Source organism: Melanerpes formicivorus, unplaced genomic scaffold (genome assembly GCF_026170545.1).
Source record: "Melanerpes formicivorus ecotype bairdi unplaced genomic scaffold, bMelFor1.0.p_v2 SCAF_26, whole genome shotgun sequence".
In the NCBI taxonomy this organism is placed as follows: domain Eukaryota; kingdom Metazoa; phylum Chordata; class Aves; order Piciformes; family Picidae; genus Melanerpes; species Melanerpes formicivorus.
Window position 1 is genome coordinate 10,706,116 of NW_027142378.1, and position 25,382 is coordinate 10,731,497.

Genomic DNA, 25,382 nt, shown 5'->3' on the forward strand with positions numbered 1-25,382 from the left:
ACTGGTCCAACAGTTCCAAAGCACAGCTGAGCTAAGCTAAGTATCCCCAGCATGGATCAGCACCCTCCCAGAGGCCGGTGTGCTCCCCCACTCCAGGAGCACAGGCTCAGCACACTGGCTTGGCACAAAGCCTGGCCTCACTTTGGCCTCTCTCCAGTCTGGCCCATCTCATGCCATTTTACTGAGTTACATCAGCTTGGCACAAGGCCACCTGAACATCAGGACCAGCCTGAGGGATGCAATAGGAACAAGAGAGGAGGGGAAGTGAGGCCATCCTCTTTCAGTGGGGGCAAGCATGTGATGAAACTACCTCCACTGCTGTCTCAAATTTAACTAGATGAGCTGGCTTTACCAGAACTGGGATCACAGGATGGTTTGGGTCAGAAGGAACCTCCAAAGGTCATCCAGTCCAACCCTCTGCAGGCAGCAGGGACATCCTCAACTAGATCAGGCTGCCCAGAGCCCTCTCAAGCCTCACCTTGAATATCTCCAGGGATGGGGCCTCAACCACACCTCCAGGCCAACCTGTTCAGTGCTCCACTACTCTCACAGTAAAGAGCCTGTTCCTAACACCCAATCTAAATCTGCTCTCCTCCAGTTTGAAGCCATTGCCCCTTGTCCTGTCACTGCAGGCCTTTGCAAACAGTCTCTCTCCATCCTTCATGCAAGCTCCCTTCAGGTACTGGCAGGCTGCTATTAGGTCTCCCCAGAGCCTCCTCTTCTCCAGGCTGCACACCCCCAGCTCCCTCAGCCTGCCCTCATACCAGAAGTGCTCCAAGCCTCTGATCATTTTTGTGGCCCTCCTCTGAGCCTGCTCCAGACTTGGCCACAGTACTCCAGATGAGCTCTCAGCAGAGCAGCCTCACCTCAAAAAAATACTGTTTCATGCATACAACCCATCCACTGCACTCTCCTTTGGGCACCACCAAGAAGCTGAAGTGTCAGCAGGGAAGCACTCACAACACACTCCCACTCACCTAGGCCTCCACCACCCTTCTCCTGCAGAAAGTGATCTTGCAATTCCACTGACCCACAGGAGAAAGCACCAGAAGCTATCTGAACCAGCACACTTCACTGCCTTGGAGTGGAGGCTCCACAGAAGAGCAGCAAACCACAGCCAAGGGCCAGCCAAACTAAAATCACAAGCACTCAGCTGACTGCTTCCAACAGCAGCAGATGGAGACAGGAGACCCAGAGGGGAATTTCACATCCAAACTAAACAGCTGGCTCTGACAAAAGCCTTCCTGTGGAACAACTGGCAAGATACCTTTTCCACACTCTACCTGTGCTCCCTCCCCTCTAGAACAGGCAGCACTCTTGCTTGACTGTTCCAGGCACAAAGCATTCTTAACAAGGAATTGTCTTTTTCAGACAAGGACAATAAACCCACCTGAGCTGGACTCCAACCTTTAACTGAGCCTCCTTACTGGCTCTGGAAAATGAGAGCTGAAAGCAAAAGACAACAAACAAAAAGCAACCCAAACCCTCACAGCACCAAAACCCAACCCACCCCAAACACACAACCCCAAAAACACCCAACAAAAACACCCAAAGAACAAACAAGCCCCACCCCACCCCCAAAAAAAAACCCCAAACTAAACTAAACTAAACTAAACCAAACCAACAACAGCAACAAAACCCAACAAAAGCACAAACCCAAAGCACACAAACCCAAACCCCACAGCACAACCAGAAAGCAAGGCTGAGCCCCCCCAGAGCTTGGCCACTGGACAGGATTTTGAGAGCAGATGAAGCACAAACTTCAGCTGCCTTTTGTAGCCAGGTGGGGGTTGGGCTCTTCTCCCAGGCAACCACCAACAGAACAAGAGGACACAGTCTCAAGCTGTGCCAGGGGAGGTTTAGGCTGGGTGTTAGGAAGAAATTCTTCCCAGCAAGAGAGCTTGGCCACTGGAATGGGCTGCCCAGGGAGGTGGTGGAGTCACCAGCACTGGAGGTGTTTAAAAAGAGCCTGGATGGGGCACTTGGTGCCATGGTTTAGTTGATCAGATGGTGCTGGGTGATAGCTTGGACTGGATGATCTCAAAGGGCTTTTCCAACCTGGTTATTTCTATTCTAAATCAGTGAGCTGCAGGTCCAAATCTCAACCCAGGCTGAAGGATTAAAATGGATCACTGGGGCCTGCATTCATCCACGGGTGAGCTGCACATGGAACAGATTTCAAATCCATTTCAGATGTTCCACTGTCATAAAGCAAAGAGGGAGGTGTTTTAACAGCACAAGTTGAACTAACTCCTGACTGCAGTCTCAGACATAGCAGCAAGTGCTGGGGGAGCAGGAAAGTACTGAACGTACCTCCAAGAACGGGAACTCTGCAGAGCTCTCTGCTCCACAGCATAAACAAGTGGCTTCTCCTGAGCTTTTGAGAGAGCCTGCAAGTGCCAGAAACTATCAATACCTCCTCAGAAAGCCTTCCCAGATCTGTGTTTTGAGAAATGCATATTTGTTGCTGCCAGAAGCATAGTCCAAGGCTTGAAAACTGCTAAAGGTAAGGGCCTCACATCCCAGCTTCCCTAGAGCATGCAGTCCAAAAGAAACAGGATGGAATGAAGAGAAGCTGAGCAAACTGAGTGTTAAAAGAAAAACCAAACCAGCTAGTCACGAGGAATCTCTAATTAAAACATCAGTAACCATTCTAAGATAAGTCAAAGCCCTGCTACAATTCAGGTCCAGTCATAAAATCACACAGTGAATGGTTTAGGTGGGAAGGGACCTTAAAGATCATCCCTGTCTACAGACAGGGGCACCTTCCACTACACCAAGTTGCTCAAGGCCTTACCCAGCCTGACCTTGAACACTTCCAAGGCAGGGGAGGGTGATAGAATAGAATAGAATAAACCAGGTTGGAAGAGACCTTCAAGATCACCAAGTCCAACCTATCATCCAACACCACCTAATCAACTAACCCATGGCACCAAGCACCCTGTCAAGCCTCCTCCTGATCATCCACAACCTCCCTGGGCAGCCTGTCTCAGTGTCTGACCACTGATCACTGGAAAGAATCTCTTCCTAACAGCCAATCTATATCATGTTAAAAACAGGTTTCCCCCCTTCCTTATCAGCAGACCCACCATGCAGGTAGCTAGTTTCTCTCGCTTATTAACGCGAGTCCAGCTGCCACAGAAGGCAGGAGGGTAAGCAGCAGCCGTTGGGGTACTTCCTGACACCTCAGTCTGAGAGTACACGTGGTAACAGCGCTTCTCAGCAGCTGGGCGAGCCTGCCCCCCACAGGCCTGAGATCCCTGCGGGGACCGGCGTTTCCCAAGGCCACACGTTACAGACCTGGAAGCTGACTGCACCGCACTCTAGCGGCCTGGCTGACGCCAGACAGGTCCTTTCAGAAGGATACTCAGTGCCAGGCTGCTTGGTGGCTATGCAATTAGCTACAACATCAGTATAAAGCTGTAACTGCCTCCCCTCTAAGCCTTTCAAATGCTTTTTATCTCATCAGGTCATAACCCAAGTCAAAGCCCGTGAAGAACACAAACCACACAAGAGCAGGCACCTCAAAATCCCAAGAGAAGAAAAAAAACCCCAAACACACAGTTAGTGGTAGTGTCTGAAGCCATCACTACAAGGCAGATAGTGAGGTGACAGAGTGTGTCCAGAGAAGCACAAAGCTGATGAAGGGTCTGGAGAACAGGTCTGGTGAGGAACAGCTGAGGGAACTGAGGTTTAGTCTGGAGAAAAAGAGGCTGAGGGGAGACCTTCTCCCTCTCTACAACTCCCTGACAGGAGGGTGTAGTGAGGTGGGGGTCAGTTTCTTCTCCCCCTGTCTGGTGATAGAATGAGGAAATGGCCTGAAATTGTGCCAGGAGAGGATGAGGTTGGCTATTAGGAAGTTTCTTTCACTTCTGGAGTTAGGGAATGATGGTGCTTGCCATACTAGCTGCAACCCTTCTCTGGGGAAAATAAAGGCTTGTGAGTTGAGCTGAGCCTTGGAAGCCTACTCCAGTGTTCAAGAACCCTTTCAGTGAAGGAGTTCCTTCTTAAATCCCTGGGTCCTGAGGGTGAAACTGTTCCTGCCAAAGAATGTTAAGTGATAGAACTCAGATGTTCCCCAGCTAGACTACTTCAGGATGGTGTGGTTGAGCTGCTCTGTTTTCATGAGAACTACAAAGCAACAGAAAAACAAACTCCTGAGCAATCTATGGACACTGCCACTGAGCTGCCTCTTCTTAGAGCTGCTCTGGTTGAAGGTGCTTCAGGCAGTCTGCCCACAGCACAGCTACACAGCCTACTGAAGTATAGTCAGAAGAAGTGAGACAAGGTTCTGAGAGAAGACTTCCAGGGGACTGTGCTTCCAGAAGCCCTGAAAGGCTACCTCTTGTTGGTAGCAGGAGGTGTAAAGACTGACAAAACAGGAAGCATTGTGACAAAACACATCCAGGTTGGACAGGGCCTTGAGGAACCTGGTCTAGTCAAAGGTGTCCCTGCCCATTCTTTGGAGGTCTCTTCCAACACAAACCATTCCATGAAAACATCAAGCACAAGGAAGCAGTCTGTAGATCAATGCTTGGTCTTCTTCCTATGCAGCAGAGAAGTTTAAGAGCTACTCAAAGAGCAGCAGGACCTCAAGTCCCCACATCCATTCCAAGAACAATCCCATTGAGGCAAATATTTCTCTAGTGAGTGAAGAGCTCCAGGTGAGGAGTGCTTTGTGAGAGTTCTGTGCCTGACAGCTCAGTTTGTCACTTCACATCCCACACAGAGTCTTGTTGTATCAGACCTTTATTTGCTGTATTGCCCCAAAGTGTACAAATACTGAATGTAGTTATAGAAATCCAAAATATATTGCAGTAGAAATCTGCCTGGGAAGTGGAATGTTAAGGTATCTCCTTTAGAAAATGGCTACACTAAGTCTGCCCCCACTTTTAACTGTATCAGGGATATGAAGAGCCAGATTACTTGGTGACCCTGCAAAACACCCCAAAGAGTTGTCCTCAGAAAACATTTCCTGCTAAGTGAAGCCAGGCAGCAGCAAACTGATTTCTTACATTGAACTCATTTTGAGTTATCAGCCAACAGGACATTAGCTCCATCTAGCCAATTCATACACAGTTCAGCTCCCATTTATACCAAGAAAGTCAATGCATCACTACCAACAAGTATTAGTCTAACAATCTCAGTGAGAATCTTTACATTAAGCTAATGAAGTCAAGGCAGTAAGTTGTCCCTGGCCATTGAGTGCAATTGATGCTTCTTTCACAGTCTCAGGATAAAGGTGCCTTAATTGTTGAACAAGTCAATACAGCTCTGCAGGAGAGAGACGTTGTTCTGGAAGAGAAAAGAATTCATGTCTGATCAATCAGTGCAGCAGAGGAGTGATCCTGTCCCTGCACTCTGCACTGGTGAGGCCACACCTCATTCTGGGTTTGGTTTGGGGGCTCTCACTACAGGAAAGACATTGAGCTGATTGTGTGTGGCCAGAGAAGGACAAAGCTGATGAAGGGTCTGGAGAACAGGAGGCTGAGGGGAGACCTCACTGCACAACTTCCTGAAGGCAGATCAGAGTGAGGTGGGTGTCAGTCTACTCTCCCTAGCATCAGGTGATAGAACAAGAGGAAATGGCCTGAAATTGTGCCAGGAGAGGGTTAGGTTGGAGATTAGGAAAAATCTCTTTACTGACAAGAGTGGCCAGGCACTGGAACAGGCTGCCCAGGGAGGTGGTGGAGTCACCATCCCTGGAGGTACTCAAGAAATGTGGAGATGGCACTTCAGGACATGGTTTAATGGCCAAAATGGTCTTAGGTTGACAGACTCCATGATCTTAGAGGTCTCTTCCAAACAAAAACAATTCTATACAGACTGCAACCTGCCTCCTCCAGCAGGCCTGCAGCCATGGCTCAGTTTGTGGGAAGGAGAGGGGCAAGACAGTAGCACTTCAGTGGGCCAAACCAAGCAGTGCTGTCAAGCCTCTTACACAGAATCATAGAACTGTTTCAGTTGGAAAAAACCTTTAACATCAAGTCCAGTCAAGTCACATTCAAGCTCAGCACTTAAGTAGCTACCTGTGATGAACCCCAGAAATCTCAGTGAGTGGGAAGTTAGACTTTCCCTCTTCAAAAGGAGTTGAGGGTGCACAATTACCTTAGCTTGAGCCTCTCAGTTTAGGTCTGTAATTTACATAGATGGATGGCACTAGATGGTGTGGTCTCCACAGCCTACTTAAGATCTGCTCAGTAAAACAAGCCTGGCAGAACCTGCTAGTCAGCATGGCTTTCAAAGCCAGGCTGGATAAGGCCTTGAGCAACCTGGTCTAGGGGAAGGTGTCCCTGCCCATGGCAGGGGGATTAGAACTAGATGATCTTTAAGGTCACTTCTGACCCAAACCATTCTATGATTTCCCCTCCACTGACAAGCCAAGGAAGGGCTGGCAGCTAGATCACAAGCTGCAGGATGTGCCCTCACAGCAATGCTTGAAGCAGCAGCTGCCTCTGGATGCAAGAGGGGTCCAAAGCCCACAGATGAGGCCCACAGGGGGGCAGTTATGTGAGCTGTTCTGCACTCCCTGCAAAACTGAGACTTCTCACTGGCAGCACAAGAGGCTGCTGGTGTCCCAGGAGTGACAGGCTGAAAACAGACTCTCCACATGGGACAGAGACTGTCAGCAGTTGTTCTCTGTATGCGCTGTGCCTCCAGCTCCTGACTTCCTTTCCTTCCCCTCCTCGGATCTCAGCTGAAGGGCCTGGCTGTTCTGGTTTAAGCTTCCTCGTTTCAAAGGGAGCCTGGCAAACCCTCTGCACTGCACAACACTCCCTTCTCCAGAGCTATCCCTGGTGAATTCCCAGAAGCACACACCTTTGCATGTTTTATTTCCAGCTCTGCCATTTCAATGAGGTTTTTGCGGAACGCTGCTATTCTCTTCTCTTTGAAGCTCACCAGCTCTGGAAGGAAGGAGGACAGAGAGGTAAGACAAACTGACTCAAGTGGCAGCAGTGCCCCTTAATGCTGCATGAATTCTTTTGTACAGCTCTAGTTAAGTGTGTTTGACCACAAAAAGGTTCAAGAGCCTTGCTGCTGCTAGCCAGAGATGCATTCATTGTATGACACATCCTGCCTCCAGACAAGGCTCGAGGTGAGGAGAAAGTTCTTCACAGAGAGTCATTGGAATGTGCTGCCCAGGGAGGCGGTGGAGTCACCGTCCCTGGAAGTGTTCAAGAGGGGACTGGATGTGGCACTTGGTGCCATGGTCTATTCATGGGGTCTGTGGTGACAGGTTGGACTCAATGATCTTTGAGGTCTCTTCCAACCTTGGTGATACTGTGAAAAAGGTTTTGTAGGGAGACAACAACTGGAATTCTAACAGCTCCACAAGCTCTGTGAGAACACAGAGCATTTAAAACCCAGGAACACTGAAAGGAGTGGCATGTGTGCTGTTAAAGTGGATTTCCTCTGTTATAGACTGTCCAAAGCCATCTGGCTAAGAACCAGTGTTTGAAACTCTGTATGAGACACTCAGGCTTCTGCAGTGCCCCAGCACAGCTGTCTGCAGAGTTCCTACATTACATCAGAAGTCTGAGGTGTGGAAGCCTTCAGGTGGAGGCTGAGAACAAGAGTTCAGTCTGGAACTGAGAATGACTTGGGCATACTGCTGGATGAGAAGCTGGACATAAGCCAACAGTGTGCACTAGCAGCCCAAAAAGCCAATTGCACCCTGGGATGCACCAAAAGAAGTGTGGCCAGCCTGAAGGACAGCTGGATACCTGGAAAGCAATAAGATTCCTCCCTTCAAAGCCCAGTTTACCTTGTTTGGCAGATTCTGAAATCTTTTCAAACTTCTGACAACAATCCTGCTGATGTGCCTCAGCCAGCCTGACATCCTTGCTCTTCAGCCTGGCTTTGTCTAGAGCTTTGTTGGAGTTTTCATAGTCAACAAGAGCCCTTGTACGTCTGTACAGAAGATCCTGAAAGACAAGAATGGTGCAAAGCTTTAAGAGGACTGCCTCCCAAATTGACATTGCAATCACCTCAGCATCAGGGAAGCTTCACTCCTTTCAGCATCAGATTTGAGTTGTTTTCCCCAGACCTCAGCATAACAACAGGAGCCTTTTGCCAGTGCAGTGTCAAGTCTTCCAGACAGCCACTTGTGCCTTAGTTAAGGTAGTCTGGGGGCTATGCAGGGCATTGCTTCTTCCCTTAGAGGTGCTTTATCCTGCTATAAGGTGGGCCTCTCCACCAAGGAGGAACAGCACCTCCTGGATTCTGACTACTTCTGGTAAGGGATACACCACCATTTAATTTGGAGACCTGACAGTCTGACTGAAGCACTGCACTAACCCAGACAGGAGAAGCAGCATAGCTCTTAGCACCAATTCCTCTCCAATCTCGCAGCACCACAGTGTTGATACCTAAACAGCAGTACAGGACACAGGATGCCTGGAAGGAATGTTCCAGGCTACCTGACAATAAAAGGTATAATACTAGAAGAGGCCCAGCAGGTCACAGCTACATAGCATTTCTCAGCAGTCATCTCCTGGCCAAGGCAAGTATTCATTAGAAAAAGGGTTGCTGGCAAGGCTTTTGCAGTTACATCAATCTACCAAGCCCCTCCTGGAAGTCCAGACTCCAACAGCCTTCACATGTTACTGCAGACTCAGTAGTGCTTGGGTGGCTGAGATTCATTTCAGGATGTAATTAATCATCATGAGGTTTACTGACAAGTCACAAGCACTCAAAGGGGAAGGGTTAAAACACTGCTGCAGACTCAAACCCAGTTTGCTCTAACTCCAGTACCTGGAGGGGGCCTACAAGAATGATGGAGAGAGATTGTTTACAAAGGTCTGTAGTGACAAGATGAGGCAATGGCTTCAAACTAAAGAGCAGACTTAGAGTGGGTGTTTGTAAGAAGTTCTTTACCATGAGGGGGGTGGAACACTGGAACAGGTTGCCCAAGCAGGTTGTTGAGGCCCCATCCCTGAAGATACTCAAGGTGAGGCTCAACAGGGCTCTAGGACAGCCTGATCTAGTTGAGGGTTGGATTAGATGACCTTTGGAGGTCCTTTCCAACCCAGACCTTTCTATGCTTCTTTTTTCCTCTTTTACCTGTCAAAGAAACTAGCCAAGACACTTTAAGTGGGCTGGGACTGCAGCTAACCAGTGTATGGCTGTGGCTTAGGAGTTCTGGTTTCTTTGGGATCTACCTTCCTGTGTTCTCTAAGCACAAAGACTACACTGAGCAAGTGGTGATGGCCATAACAAAACATCAAAAGCAAAAGAGAAGTTCTCACCTTGGCAGCTTTTATATTGAGCATGTAGTAGCGCAGCAGTTCAGAGAGCTTCAAGTCTTTATCAGATGACACCCTGCCTTCTACCTTCTGCAGAAGAGAGCAGACAGTTGGTGTGGAGGGGGAAATAGCACCATCCCCATTCAGGGATTCTGGCCCTCCCTCCTAAAGCTTCTCTTACCCCAAGTTTCTCAAAGAGCTCAGCAACTTTCAACAAGTACCTAGGAGGGGAAAGAAAAACACAAGACAACACACCAGCATAAATAACTTCAAGCTACTTAGTCTGACAAGTGCTGGCATCAACTGGCAGGAAATGGAAGAGCTGAAGGTTGCAGGTCACTCCTGCAAGCAGACCCAAATAAAGGTTTGAAAAGAACTCAGGTCTAGGCAGAGGCCTGGATTAAAAGGTTCAATACAAGATGTTTTGAACTCCAGCCTAACAGGCTAGTCATGCTGAGCAGCCAGACACCATTTACAGCAGCAACACTGATCTCTGGCTGACAATGTGCACTTGCAGCCCAGAAGGCCAACCCTGTCCTGGGCTGCATCAAAATGAGTGTGACCAGCAGGACAAGGGAGCTGATTCTGCCCTTCTGCTCTCATGAGACCCCACCTGGAGTACTGTGTCCAGTCCTGTGCCCTCAGCACAAGGAGGACATGGAACTGCTGGAGTGGGTCCAGAAGACAGCTATGAAGATGATCTCCCTGTGGGGACAGGCTGTGAGAGTTGGGGCTGTTCAGCATGGAGAAAGACCCAGGGAGACTTCACAGTGGCCATCTAGCACCTGAAAGTGGCCTACAGGAAAGCTGGGGAGGAACTTTTTGTAAGGGCTTGTAGTGATAGGATGAAGGGGAGTGGATTTAAGCTGGATTTGGACTGGATATTTGGAAGCCATTCTTCCCAGTGAGGGTGGTGAAACACTAGAACAGGGTGCCCAGGGAGGCTCTGGATGCCCCCTCCTTGGAGGTGTTCAAAGCCAGACTGGATGGGGCCTTGAGCAACCTGGTCTAGTGGAAGGTGTCTTTGCCTATGGCAAGGGTGTTGGAACTAGATGATCCTTAAGGTCCCTTCCAATCCAAACCATTCTATGATTCAGGTCTTGGGGAGAATTCCCCTATTGCCCCCTTCTGAGAGGGATGAACTTTCTTGTTTATTCAGCTATATATTCTGTTTTACCAAGGGCTTGGCAAACTGACAGCCAAGTTTAAAGAGGTGCAAGAAGTCACTTGAGAAAAGCTTTTCATAGCTGAAAACCCCCATAGCATTCTGGAACTAAAACCATCCAGAAGGTCATCAAAGCCTAGTGTAAGTTGTGTTGTGTTTAAGAGTACATTAGAAGCCAGCTGCATGACTCTTTCTCCCATAGTCTCTGGGAGTTTGTGACTTAGGAAAGAAATATTCAAGGAGACTATTGTTTAGTAGGAGCTTTGATGGCCAGCAGAATCCAGCTCTAGGGCATAAATGGGAAAGATCAGCTAGTTTAGAGTCAGATGAAACTGATCTGGGTCTGCTGCACCACCAATGTCAGAGGAAAGAACAACAAAAAAAGTTTCAAATGCCACTGGCTTGCAGCTGAAGAAATTCAAACCAGCTATGACTCAATCCCCTGGATACTCCTTTACAGAAGGACCTTGATATTCAGAGGCTCTGGGTATGTTTATGAACAGTTAACTGGCTTACCTTTTGATAACTGTAGGCTCTTCTAATGCCAGGCTGTTCAAGCGAGCTGAAGCATAAATATAGTCATCTGCAACATCTGCAAGGACAAGACAAGGTTTTCAGGCTGGAGTCAGGCAGACTGCAAAGCCTTGAGAAAGGTCTTTGAGAAAGGATTCACTTTTATGAGATCTGGTCATCTTATCTGCTTTTGCACATGCATCCTTGATTTTGTTCCAGTAGTTTACAAGAAAAATCTTCTCTTGCTCAAAAAAGTCTTCTACTTCCTGCAAGAGAACATGACCTGTTGAATCAGTTACTGCAGAACACAAAGCTCTTCCCTGCACTGGGAAGGGCCAAAGAAATAACCACATAAGCACTGTGCCCATAAACCTCTACTGAAGAGCAGAGTTCAAGCCAAGATCCTGAGCCAATGGTTTAATCACACTAAGCTGTTCAGGACAAGGGAGTTTTTTCCCTTCTCATCAATGAAGGGAAGATGGACTTGACACTTAACTACTCTACACTGCAGGTTGTCTGAAGCAATCAGTAAGTTGGTACTGGAAGTCCCAGGCCTGCTACAACACTGGAGCTGAGCAGGAAGCATTTTACAAGCTTGCTTCACATCTACACCCAACACTGTATGTATGGTCATGTTTTATGACACTGCTCAGGAGAGCAGGGCTGTTCGAAGGATCTACCATGGCAACATTAGAGAAGCTGCAGCTGGGCCAGTTACAGGAGTCTTTGGTAACTGATACAGGAAGGCTCTGGAGGTGCTGGAATGTGTCCAGAGAAGGACCACAGGATGATCAAAGGGCTGGAGCTCTTCTCCTATGAGGACAGACTGCAGGAGTTGGGCTGTTCAGTCTGGAGAAGAGAAGGCTCTGAGGAGACCTAACTGTGGCCTTCCAGTATCTGAAGGGGGCTACAAGAAAGCTGGGGAGGGACTTCAGGGTGTTAGGGAGTGATAGGACTGGGGGGAGTGGAGCAAAACATAGAAAAGGGTAGATTCAGATTAGATATTAGGAAGAAGTTCTTCCCCATGAGGGTGGTGAGAGCCTGGCACAGGTTGCCCAGGGAGGTGGTGGAAGCCTCATCCCTGGAGGTGTTTGCAGCCAGGCTGGATGTGGCTCTGGGCAACCTGCTGTAGTGTGAGGTGTCCCTGCCCATGGCAGGGGGGGTGGAACTGGATGATCCTTGAGGTCCCTTCCAGCCCTAACAACTCTGATTCTATGATCTGATCCACTGCAAGCACAGACCCAGAAATCATGCCTGTTCAGAGCTCTGAATACACCAAAGCCATGAGAGCATTTCTTGAAGCAGAGGATCAGAGGCTGTTAAGGGCTGGAAGGGACCTCCAGAGATCCTTCCTCCTGACCAGTATCAGGTGCTAAGGCAACTCTTCTTCACCCACTAGAAGCTTCAAATACACACTTGAACTGAACAGCCTGCAGCTTTGCCATTTTAACTTCTGTAGAAGTGAGATAGGCTATACCACCTAACTTGGGACAGCAGTAACAGGGACTGTTAGCATCAGTAGCTGAGCCTCACACACATTAAGCCTGAAGCAGACAACTTCAGCAGCTCAAGAAGCAAGAAAACAACCAAATCCAGATTAGGGTAAGAGGTAAACCAACCACCTTACCTTGACTCCAGAGAAGAGGACTTCATCTGCACTCTTCACCACACTTTTTAGAAAGCCACCAAACATCTCCTTTGTGTTTTTCCTCCGAACACTCAGCTGCAACAGAGGCCAAGTCAGCTTTAGAACTATCCCAAGGGGGTGGGGAAAGCAAGTGTTTTGACATTTGCAATAGAGTAGCATCATTTACAGCTCTCATATGGCAGAGCAGGCTGATTTCCAAGCTCTCCATAATGCCCACACAAGCTGTATAAAGGTGGCTTGACTAGAAGTTGTTCAGCTCTTCTGTGCCAAAGGCTTTTCCCATTCCCAGAGAAGGCTCAGTTTTTCCTCACACCTTGGATCAGCCCCTATCACTCAAATAAACAGGGCATAACAGATGCAGTACAGTACTAGCACCTCCAGTCTTCCATTTGAGAACCAGGAAAAACACAGCTCAGGTACACCTGATCCATGCCTGTTTCCAAGGCAGAAAGTTGGGTTCCTAACCAATTTGAGTAGGATTAGGAAACACTGAGATCTATAACAGAGAAGAGTCTAAAAGGTCAGGCTGTCATCCTTTAATCATCTCCCAGAACTGCTGGCAACATCTGCTTGCTGATGCTGCCCACAGGTTTACATAACATTGACTGACCAGAAAGTGGTAACACCAACATCTTGCCTCCCTCAGAAAGGAGAAAAGATAAAGAGTGTCTTACATCCTGGTCATACTCCAGGAAAACATGGAAGTTGTGATCCTTGCTGAGCACAGGATGAGAAGAAATGCGCTGAAGGAAGACTTCATGTGACGACACAGTCTTCTTGAAGACAGCAAGGTATTCACTGAAAGGAAAGAACAGACTGAGAGGTTCTCCTCTGCCACCTGCAGACAGAATTGCTTTAGTATCACCCAGTGAAAATATTCCACAGCATAATTCCAAAGCCTTCTGGGAGGGTTTAGGTTGGAGACCTCTGCTCTCTACAGCTCCCTGAAAGGAGGTTGGAATGAGGTGGGGGGGGAGGGTGATAGGACAAGAGGAAATGGCCTCAAGTTGCACCAGGGGAGGTTTAGGTTGGTTAGCAAAAGAAACTTCTTGACTGAAAGGGTTCTCAAAGACTAGAACAGGCTTCCCAGGGACATGGCTGAATCCCCACCCCTGGAGGTGTTTCAAGGATGCAGAGCTGTGGTGCTGAAGGATGTTGGTAAAGTTAGAGAATGGCTGGACATGAGACCAGAGGTTTTCCCCAACCAAAACGATCCTGAAGAGCTCACTAGTGAGAGAGAAGCTACTTTCAATCTCTAGCTAGGAAGCTTCCCAGTCTGAGAGGAACTTTTGGCAACTCCCCACTTCCATAGTTTTAAAGACTCTGCAGCAGCAGCCAGCCTTGTAAACAGTCACAGCCAAGATCAGTTATCACCCAAGAAGTTGCTCTCCCAGGAGAGCAGCAGACCAAGTGCACTTACGCTTCAAGCTCCTGCTTCATTTTGGCAAACTCCTCTTTTGTCATAGAGACTTCTCCTTCCCCCAGCTTCTGCATCTTCTCTCGGGGTCCGTCAAAGTCAGGCTTCGAAGGTGCTGGAGGGATCTAGCCAAGGGACTGGTTAGTGATAGATGCTAGCAAATCAAAGACTCCAAGATTCCTTCTAGGCTTCTCTGGCAGGCTGCCCTTTCACCTGGTTATGACAAGCCAGCAAGGGTCTACACCAGGACACTCTACAGGCACACTGACGTCTCGGTGCCTGTTTGTCCCTCCCAACTCTGTGCTACCTCTGCTCCTGGAGGAGAGCCAAGCAAGAGGAACAACTTCTATAACCCACCCCATAACCAGCCACCTCCTGTGGCCCACAGGACCCCCTAAAGAACCATGATAGAAAAGACAGACTATATTTAATAGAGCATTGCACTGTGTCATCTTCAGGAAGACATTAATGCCAGCAGAACATCATAACATGGTTTGGGGTGGAAGAGGCCTCAAAGATGATCTAGTTCCAGCCCTTCCACCATGGGCAGGAACACCTTCCACTAGACCAGGCTGCTCACAGCCTTGTCCAACCTGGCCTTGAACAAGTCCAGGGAGGGTGTCAGGGACTCAGGTTTGGGTTTTTTGCTGCAGCAAGCTATATGGAAAGCTAAGTTGGCACCACAGCACTCACGTTGTTTGGGAATTAAGGCAAAAGGAAGCAGAGGGAATCCTCAAGCCATGAAACAGGAGTACCATGAGTAAAGCAGACTTCTGGTCTACTGGCATGCACTTGAAATCCCCATCTCTGTTGGAACTCCATGCATGTTAGGAAATACTTACAATGAGTCCTGCATACTCTTCAGTTTCACTGAGTGTATCATGCAGCCACACAAAGTCTTCATGCTGCCTGGAAACTGAAAACTCAGGGCTTTGAAAAGCTGGCAGGGTAGTCTGGAAGAAGACAGATAGAAGCCCTACTGTTTTGTAAATCAGGGCTTTTAGAAACAGTTCTGTCTGTTTCCAAAGGAAGCTGTTTCGCCTAGTAAGAGCCTCGCCTACTCCCTTTTAGCTGAGCTGGCATTCATCTGGGAGCCTTACTACTATTTAAAGAGAAGGCACTCTTGTGGAACAGCATCCAAGCAGTTTATTTTGTGAAGTTTCACAGTAGCTGGTTTCCCCACCTCTACTCCCCAGCCTTCTGGTGTCAAGCTAGGGCTCCTCAAGCAAACCCAATCAAGTGCATCAGCTACCTTGTCTGTGTTTAAGGAGTGTTCAAGCCCCAGAAATCTGAGAGTTTCTGCATATACAATCACAGAATCCATTTGGTTGGACAAAATCTCTAAGATCATCAAGTCCAACCTTCAGTCTACCACCACCATGGCCATTAAACCATGGCCCCAAGTGCCAGGGCCACACATTTCTTGAAAACCTTCAGGGATGGTGACTCCACCTCCTAGCTGGGCAGCCTATTCCAATGCCTGGCACCATCATGCCACCTCTAGGTGGAAAATGTTGCCCTAATTAGATTTGTCTCTCCACTGTCAAGCTCGTGTTTATGAGTAGGTGTACTGCAGAGACAGATTACTTCCACAGCACCTGTGAAGCTATCCTTCTGCCCCATCATCTTACCTTGGTATGCACAGTGAACTTCACTCTGTCCTTCTCACTCAGGGCATCAGGTATGTCAATTTGGAGAGAAGGATCAAAATTCAGGTCTACAGATACAGACCTCACCTGCAACAGGATTCACAGAATAAGCCTTGAGCAACCACCAAGTAGACTTAGTATCACAGCATCACCAAGGTTGGAAGAGACCTCAAAGATCATCGAGTCCAACCTGTCACCACAGACCTCAGGACTAGACCATGGCACCAAGTGCCACATCCAAGCCCCTCTGGAACACCTCCAGGGATGGGGACTCCACCACCTCCCTGGGCAGCACATTCCAGTGGCTGGTCATCAGCATTGCCTCCAGCAGCTACACATCTAAACAAGCATGATAGCCTTGAGACTGCAACCTGTGCACATCACTGACAGCCTTTCCCTTCCAAACAAAGGAGAGGCAAAAAACAAGGCCTGGTAACACCAGGCCTGAGCTTGAGCTCCTTCCTTCCATGCTACAGCATAACAGATCACTTATCTCCTGCATGAGGGAGAAAATGCTGGGCATCAAGGTCACAACATAGAAAGCTTGCTGAAGAAACACAGAATCATTTTGGTTGGAAAAGATCTTTTAATAAAAAACAGAAATCATAAAGTCCAACCAAAGAGTGACCTTCAGACCAAGGCTTCCCAGCAGAGCAAGCTAGCTAGAGAACTGGGCCACAACTCATGGAGCTCCATTTCCCTGCAGCACACTAGCAGTGCACACACCCTACCAGCCAGGAGGCTGCCCCTGCCACCTGCTAAGCACATCAAATCTCAGCACCAAAGCCCAGGGGGAAACGGTGCCAGACAGCATCTGAACACTCTCTTGTCGTATCACAGGCAGCAGGAACACTGCCTCACACTTCTGCAAAGCTGCAGAACTGTTTTGAGAGGTTGTCCTTTGAAGGGAAGCTTTGGAAAATCCCTCCCCCTGGTCTGGCCATCTGTGTACTGCAGTCCAAATGTGGGAGATAACAAGTCTCTGGCTGCCTGTAGAGAACACAGCTGTCAGGCCAGCATGCACCTGCCCCCATCCAGCCTGCCCCTGGCACGACCTACACCCTCATCTATGAATAAGCATCACCAGGTACTGCTACCATCCATGCCCAGGCACTCAGGCAGAAGTGAGGGATACCCCCAGTGCTCTCATCCTTCCAGCTATGCCAAGTACAGCTCTACCTCCTGCATACCAGCTGTAAGCTAAAGTTAGGAGGCAGGTAAGCTTTTCAAGCCTTGTGACTATGGAAGGACCTTGGATGCAGCATTATGCTTCCCATTCCTACTTCTGTAGGACAGAAAGCTTTTATCAAAGCCTGGCTATTGCCTTGGCAGCAAGCAAGGATGTTGAGCTTACAGAGCATGCCCTGGAACAAGAGGTCATGGAATGGTTTGGGTTAGATGGGACCTTATGGATTGCCTAGTTCCAACCCCCCTGCCATGGACAGGGACACCTTCCACTAGACCAGGCTGCTCAAGACCCCATCCAACCTGGCCTTGTCCCAGCACTGCTCACCTTGGAGTAGATGTGGTAGAACTCCAAGCAATACAGGGACTCAGGAGATGTGGCACAGACAGCTGGTCTGTGAGGTGGACTGAAGACTGGCTTGACAGAGTTCAGAGGGTGGTCATCAGTGGCACAGAGTCAACTTGGAGGCCTATGGCCCGTGGTGTTCCCCAGGACTGGGTCCAATTTTGTTCAATACCTTTATCAAACTGCTTTGCAGTGAGGGTGACAAGAACACTGGAGCAGGCTGCCCAGAGAGGTTGGGGAGCCTCCTTCTCTGGAGACTTTCAAACCCCACCTGGATGTGTTCCCATGCAGACTACCCTGGGTGATCCTGTTTGGGCAGGGGGGTTGGACCCAATGGTCTCTGGAGGTCCCTTCCAGCCTCTAATACACTGTGACTCTCACCATACACAGTAACTTCCTCCACACAGCCCATGAGACAGATTAGTCTCCTCCCCTACAGGCATGGGATTCTGGGCCTTGCTGGGAAGGCACAGACCAAACAGCACAAAGGTGCAGAGTTCAGATGTCACTGACATTTGCACAGGCAGAAGCTGGCCCACTAGAAGGATGGGTAGAAGGCCACCATTCAGACCCTGGGAGCACAGCTCACTCTCTGTTGCCAGTGGAATGAAAGGCAAAGTTGTGCAGCATTTCCCAGCCTGTGAACACCAGCAGCCAAAGCAGCAAGATGCAGATCCCAGCGTTTTGCATCCTGCTTACTTATCTCTACTGTCCAAACAGGATCAGTAGTGCTAACAATACAAACTGCTGAGTCTGGAAAGCATGATAAGCTCAAGGAAACCGCTTCCTCTCAGCTAAACTGGGGAGAGGATTACACAAATCAGCCAGCCCTGAGTTTGTGAAGCTATCTTTGTGAGGCTTGTGGACGTAGCAACCCACAGTCAGATGCTCTATACACACTGCTGCACACCTAGTAGCTGCCTGCAGGGGAGCTGGGCAGGTATGGACACAAGGTGGTACTGCTTTGCTGGACTGAAGCAGGTGTAGGCATTTCTCCCACGTACTAGCACCTAAAACTGCAGAGGCAAGGGGCTAAGAACACAACCTACAGCTGCAGCAATCCCCAAGTGTGCTGCTGCAGAACTTGTCACAGCAGAGCTTTATCTACACAAAAGCAACAGGCAGTGTTCAGCACTGCACTCCAGAGCAGCATTACATAATCACAGAGGGGTAGGGGTTGGAAGGGACCTCTGGGGGTCAGGTCCAATCCCCCTGCCAAAGCAGGTGGCCACACAAGTTCTGAGTATCTCCAGAGATGGAGACTCCACCACCTCTCCTGGCAGCCTGTTCCAGGGCTCCATCACCCTTACAGAAGTTCCTCCTCATGTTTAGATAGAACTTATGTTTGAGTTTGTGCCCATTATCCTTTGCCCTGTCACTGGGCACCACTAACAGACTGGTCCCATCCTCCTGACCCACCATTGAAGTATTTATAAGCATTTGAGATCCCCTGTGCCATCCACACAGCCCCAAGTGTGAAACCAGCCCAGACACAGGACACAAGCCAGGAACTTTGCAGTAAGGCTGCTGAGACACTGAAACAGGTTGGCCACAGGGGTTGTGGATGCCCCCTCCCTGAAGGTGTTCAAAGCCAAGCTGGATAAGGCCTTAGGCAACCTGGTCTAGCAGAAGGTGTCCCTGGCCAAGGCAGGGGGATGGAACTAGATGATCTTTAAGGTCACTTCCAACTCAAACCATTCTATAAATATAGAGTGGTAGGACTCTGCCCCTCAGCACTACATGAAGTCAACTGTAAGAAAAACAGCTTGTGCCTCCCACACCCTGAACATCTGCACATGATCCAGCCTACACTTAAAGGCCACTGCACTCTCAAACATCAAGCATACCACTGCTTGAAGACAGCACAACCTCAACCCTGCCAGCCTGGTCTTCAGTGAAAGGCCTGGAGTCATATGAAAGAGGATCATAAAAGCACTGGGCTGCTGTAATCCTGTGAAGGTCACTATGGGCTCCTGACTCCAGGCCACAGACCTTTAGGATTACACAACCATGGCAGCGAGGCTCAGACTACAAAGACAGCATTCACACTGACTTCAGGAGGACACAATGCTGCATTGCCCTACCTAAGGTGCTGGAGCAGCATTTCCCCACTGAACTGGGAGCAAGGCACCCCCACCCTGCCTTCATTACCACAGCTCTATAAAGCACCAGGCCAGCAGGTACCTGAAGCACATGTTCCACACCAACACAAGTTCATCATGCAGGACCTTCCATTTCACCATCCTTCCAACACCCAACCCACCAGCAGGAATGAGGATCAGCTTGCTTATGGCCACATGAAGGCTGTGCAGAACAAAGGAATTCAACCTTTATCTCCAGCCCCCAGGCTTGTTGCTTGATTACAGCAGGCACCCAGCTCGAGGCATTACCAGAAAACCACTCCATCTGAGCTCTCTGGCCTGCCATATCTGGCAGCTGCTTCATGCCTGGAGGCACTTCTCTGCTAGGACTTCACTGCACTCCATCCAGGCAGTGGGCAAGGGAGCTGAAGTTTTCCCATCCCAGTTAACCAGAAAGCAGTCTGTCACCCCCCCATCAAGGAGGTCATTACAAATCAACATCTTGCTTGCACCACATTCCCAAAGAGGTAGAGAACAGTGACTCCTTGGAACAGCACAGTGAGTTGGGCCACAAACTGAAACTCAGCCCAAAGCCAGCAGTGCCTCTGCTTTAACCTCTCATTTCCCCTTTTTTGTCAGAAACAGCCTAGAGGCTTCTGGTTTCCAGTGATCACAGCAACTGCTAGAGCTGTTCTGATGCCTCCTAACTCAAGGCTCATGCCTTTTTAGTCACTTATTTGGTTCCTTGAGGATTCAAGGAACATTCTCCCTGTTCAAAGATGCAGTGCACCAAAACAGTCTGCCCTGGACATCAGGAAAAACCCCAGAGTCCTCCAGAACAACAGTCATCACATTGATTAATGTTCCTAGGCCTCAGGAACAGAAGACTAAAAATAGTCATCACAGCACTAATTAGGACAGTGTGATAGTCACCTGATCTGGAAGCTCTTGGAACCTGGAAGAGAGAGAGGAGAGCACTGCTGTGAGCAAGCCAGGTAGGGTTTTGCAGCACTTGCCTTCCTTCCATTGCTTGGAGAGACTGGAAAGAGCAAGAGAGCTGAAGACTTCAGCACAGTCCAGTGATGGCCACCAGCTACCCAGGCTTCAGCTTGACAGAAGTTTCTGCTCAGGCCTCATCTAATGCAAAGACAGCTTCATGCTTGCAGCCATCCAGGGAAGGAAATACCCTCAGCAGGGGAAACTGCTTCATTCTGTGGAGTGGCCTGAACTGCTGCTGCTAAAATAACCACCTTTGCAGTTCCAGCACCAGTTCTGGAGGACTTCTGCTTTCTAACAAAAGAATCTGCCAGTGCAAGCAACCCTGCACAACAGCCCATTGCTAGGGAAATAAGAACCTCTGCTTGCTGTCAGGTGAATCCAGGGGGTTCAACCAGGAGGAGCAAGGAGCCCTCCCACAAGGATTTACATCTCCTAGACCTTTCTGCCTATTATCAGCTACCTTAGAAAGAAGAGGGAAAAAACCCACCAAACTGATCACCTCCTTGCTGTCATTCAAGCAACAGCCACAAACAAGGTCAAGCATCAGGTCCTCCACTTGGGGCACAATAACCCCATGAATGCTACAGGCTCGGGACAGAGTGGCTGGAAACTGCCCAGCAGAGAGAGACCTGGGGGTGTTGATCAACAGCCAGGCAAAGATGAGGCAGCACCTGCCCAGGTGAGCAAGAAAACCAAGAGCATCCTGGCCTGCATCAGGAACACTGTGACCACAAGAAGCAGGGAAGTGGCTGTATCCCAGCACTCAGCACTGCTGAGGCCACACCTTGAATCCTGGGCTCAGGTTTGGGCCTCTTACTCCAACAAGGACACTGAAGTGGTGCAGCATGTCCAGAGAAGGGCAGCAAAGCTCGTGAAGGGTCTAGAGAATGGGTCTGGTGAGAAGCACCAGAGGGAGCTGGGGCTGTTCAACCTGCAGAAGAGACCTTCTACCCCTCTGCAACTCCCTAGAAGGAGGTTGGAGCCAGGTGGGTGTTGGTCTCTTCTCCCTGGTAAGAAGTGATAAGACAAGAGGAAATGGCCTCAAGTTTCACCAGGGGAGGTTTAGGTTGGATTTTAGAAGAAACTTCTGGACTCAAAGGGTTCTCAAAGACTGGAACAGGCTGCCCAGGGAGGTGGTTGAATCCCCATCCCTGGAGGTGTTTCAAACATACAGAGGTGTGGTGCTGAGGGACATGGCTTAGCACCAGGCTCGATAGAGTTAAGTAATATGGTTGGTTGGTGCTGATGCTCTTAAAGGTCTTTTCCAACCCACATGACTCCTGATTCTTCCATTCTAAGACTCCAGTAGTAATTACACCTGACTCCTGATTCTACCATTCTGAGACTCCAGTAGTAATCACACCTGTCACCACCCCGAAGCCATTACTTTTTAGAGAGTAGTCTTCCTAATTAAACCAGTTTAAGTGCTCTCCAGAGATCAATAAATGATCATGATGTTTCCTGGCAGTTTATACAAAGTCCTGAGTTCCAGAGGGCCTTGTTTCAACAGTCAGCAGTTACCCAGCAGACTTTCAGAGTATCTGGCCAGCAGATATTAGTAGCATTAGTTGCTGGAACTACATTTCAGTCCCATTCAGCACAAGTGGCTTAAGCTTGCCTTTAGTTAAGACACTAAAAAGTATGTCTTAAAGTACACTGCATGCATGCAGCAGCAAAGAGTTGGTACAGTAAGTATGAAGCTTTGATTTTGCAGTCTTCCTGACAAGCTCAGTGCTAGCTCTGACTCTGAAATAGAGTCAGAGAGAGCCAGGAAGACTGAAGCAGTTGCCTTGCACACAGTCTTGCTATCACTACTTAAGCAAATGGCCTCCCAGACTTGTGTCTTTGGGAGTGTTAAGCTCCAGTGATGCAATGGTTTCACTATTTTGCTTAGAACAAAGATAGAGAGGAAATAACAGCTCGATTTAGTTGCTTTGAGATGGCATTCCTCATCAAGTGCAGTGCTTGCCAAGTGAGCAGAAGGTAGCCTCTATAGCCAGAGCACCACTGGCTGTGCAGGAAGCTGGCCTGCTCACTTAGCTCTCCTGTCACAGGGATCTCTGCAGCACTCTCCTGACAGAGAGAAGGGCACCATCAATACTGAAGAATGCCATATTCTGCCTCTCTAGCCCACCTTGCTCCACCTCCCAGTAAATGGAGGCCTCCACCCAATCCACTGCCTCCTCAGCTTGAAATGTCCAACGGGCCAAACCAACCCTGCTCCAGGAGTCTGCCTGCAGAGCAGACCACTGGGCAAAAGGCTTTCAGCCCATCTGCAACATGAAGCACACCCAAATGAAACAGACACTGTTAAACAGCAGCATATCCCTAAGCCACAGCCAACACCTAGAGGAATGTTTTGCTGACTTCCTGCAGCTAGGCTGGAGCTGGTGGCAGGGAGTGTCAGCAAGACAGTTGCTCTCCAGGTGCTCTCTCCACCTTACACAGATCAGCTGCTGCTGGGCAGCTTCCTGAAGGCCATGTGTCCTTGACAATGCATCCAGTCACTCTCTTCTTGCTAGCAGCTCGCCTCTGTACTTGCTTTTGGGCCCAGCAACTTGCAGCAGCAGTTTCCTTGCAGAGCACAAGCAGGATCTAGTGGGCCCTCATTCCTTCCTGAGCATGCAGAAGTTGCCAGGCAGAGAACCACTGATGACAAATGCTAACAGCAACTCCCCAGCTATGACACATCATTTTGCCAGCTGACTGCTCTGAGAGAGGGGCTACAACACTCTCAGTATTTTGCTCTGGAATGATTTAGCTGCTGAGTGAAGCCTTTAAAAGGCTGTCAAACCACTGACACGAAGTATCAGAGCAGATGCCTAAGTTCACCTTGGCAATCCCCACGACTGGCTTCACTTTCTGAAGTGCCTCTTCCTTTCTGTGACAGATTACCCCAGCTTTCCCACTGCACTTCCAATCACCCTTCTCCTACCCTCCCTTCCTCTTCCTACACATCCTGAGCCTCTCCTGCTTCACCACCACAGGGTCAGTTTCTACTTTATGCTTACCAATGATTGCTATTCAAGGTTAACATCTAACAAAGCCTCCTTTCTAGGCACAGGCTTTATCTACTGGCCACACACCAGTTCCATGTTGCTGCTTTCTTACCTAAACAGGAACAGACAAGATAAGAGCATTTCTATCCTCCTCCCTGTTGCTGGAATCCCAAGGAGCTCTACCACCTCAAACAGGCTAGTTAATCTTTGCCCATTGAGCACTAGAGTTTAAAGCTACTTCAGCCCTCCCTGTAGGAACTTTTTCCCCTCCCCCCAATATTCCTGTCTTCCAAATCAGAAAGGGCACATAAACACTCAAAGTTACCCATGGCTGCAAGGCAGTTGATATCCTACCTTCCCCTCTAGGCCTCACCTATGAAGGCTTGCACTCACTACCCTCAAATGGCAGGTGCTTGAACACTGATAGATGCAGCAGCAGGAGGCTAAAGCACAGGATGGTTCACAGTTCAAAGTGAAGAAATGGAAACCCCCTGTCCAACAAACTTGTGCCTGTCCTACTGGATCAAGACCATTTGAGAGATGTTTATGCAAGAGAGACAGACAAAAAATGAAGTCACCTTCAAAAAGTTACTAAAAGGCAAGCCTCCTTCTAGCTCTGAAGTCAGCTCACACATATCTTCCCAAAAGAGCTGGAGACAGCACAAACTGAACAGATCTGAGCATCTTTAACATCTTTCTGCTTGGGGGTTAAGCTTAATCACAACGCAAACTGTATTCAGATGCAGCAGTGTGGAAGTCAAATGGGTAGCTCTTACACTGCTAGAGGGCTGTACTGCCTTTCATTTAGGATGTGTGGAGGTTAGTTTTTAAGCCAGGTAAGACCTGGAGGTGTTTAAGGCCAGGCTGGATGAGGCTCTGGCCAGGCTGATCTGGTGTGGGGTGTCCCTGCCCATGGCAGGGGGGTTGGAACTGGCTGATCCTTGTGGTCCCTTCCAACCCTGACTGATACTGTGATACTCTGAAGTAAGTTACTTCAAACAGCTCGTCCAGCAGGAGGACGAATTCTGAGCAGTGCCTACACGTGCACATGCTCATTCACAAAGTTCTTGTTTCAGCATTTCATCTGCACTTCCTCCGAGAGATTCGAGAGCTTTCACACTGGGGAGCCAAAGAGGAGGCATAAGGCTCCCCGGCACCTCAAAGCTTCGACTTTACAACAGAGAAAGGAAAAGCAAGCCAGCCAGCCGCTGGACGTGAGAGCCTCAGGGGAGAGGCACGGCGGCTGGAGTGACAGCTGGCAGCTCGGCCAGCAGCGGCCGCAGGAGCAGGCAGGCTGCTCACACACCCCCAGCAGAAGCGCCCACAGGACCTCACTGCTAACGCCCAGCCGCGGGTCCTGGCCAGCTCCTGCAGCCTGCCAGCAGGCTCAGCCCCTGCCTGCAGCTGGAAGGCCCTGCTGACCACCCTGCTCACAGCCCGGGCCGGGGGCTCCTCTGCCCACAGCCCCAGCCGGGGGCTCCTCTGCCCACAGCCCGGGCCGGGGGCTCCGCTCACAGCCCGGGCCGGGGGCTCCTCTGCCCACAGCCCCAGCCGGGGGCTCCTCTGCTCACAGCCTGCCCTGCCTGGGCACAGCCCTTCCCTCCCTCCTCCCTCACACTTTTCCCTCCTTTTCCACCCCCCCCTTCACCTTTCTCCAGACACCTCTCCCTTCAGGGACAGCGCCCCAGGCTCCCTCTGGGCTGCTGAACCTTCCCCACCTGCCCTCACAGCGCCTCGGATGCAAGAAACAAGCAGCACAGGGACTGAAAAAAAAGCACAAACTACTTTTTTTTAATTTTTCCCCCCAAACAAAAATAAACGCGGTCACTCCTGCGCTGCCGGAGATAGGGAGAGAGGAGATAGAGAGGGAGAAGGCAGGGAGAGGGAAGCAGGGAGCTCCCTCACCCCGCACCGGGCAAGCCCAGAGCCGAGCGCGGCCCTCAGCCCGCGCCAAACCCAGCGCCGTCCAGCAGCCTCACCTTGCTCTGCGCGTCCTCCCGGAGCAAAGCCATGTCACCCAGGCACAACCAGCCACTCGCCGCCTCCCTCCTCTTCTTCTTCGCCGCCGCCTCATATAGCCCGGGGCGGAGCCGCGGCGCCGGCCGCCTCCCGCCACCGGCGCCACACCTCCCGCC

The 25,382-nt window shown here is 49.7% G+C and overlaps 1 protein-coding gene across 1 annotated transcript; it reads right to left on the reverse strand.

Annotated features, from left to right (window-relative positions):
- Positions 1-4,733: 4,733 nt before the first annotated feature.
- Positions 4,734-25,331, reverse strand: SNX5 (sorting nexin 5). The gene is made up of 13 exons (XM_068153641.1): positions 25,227-25,331; positions 15,620-15,724; positions 14,831-14,941; positions 13,992-14,113; positions 13,246-13,369; positions 12,551-12,646; positions 11,084-11,189; positions 10,927-11,002; positions 9,427-9,466; positions 9,249-9,335; positions 7,766-7,925; positions 6,820-6,905; positions 4,734-5,295 (listed from the first exon to the last, which is right to left on the reverse strand). The coding sequence occupies exons 1-13, from the start codon at positions 25,257-25,259 to the stop codon at positions 5,248-5,250; spliced, it is 1,194 nt and encodes a 397-aa protein (XP_068009742.1). The 5' UTR covers positions 25,260-25,331; the 3' UTR covers positions 4,734-5,247.
- Positions 25,332-25,382: the final 51 nt, after the last annotated feature.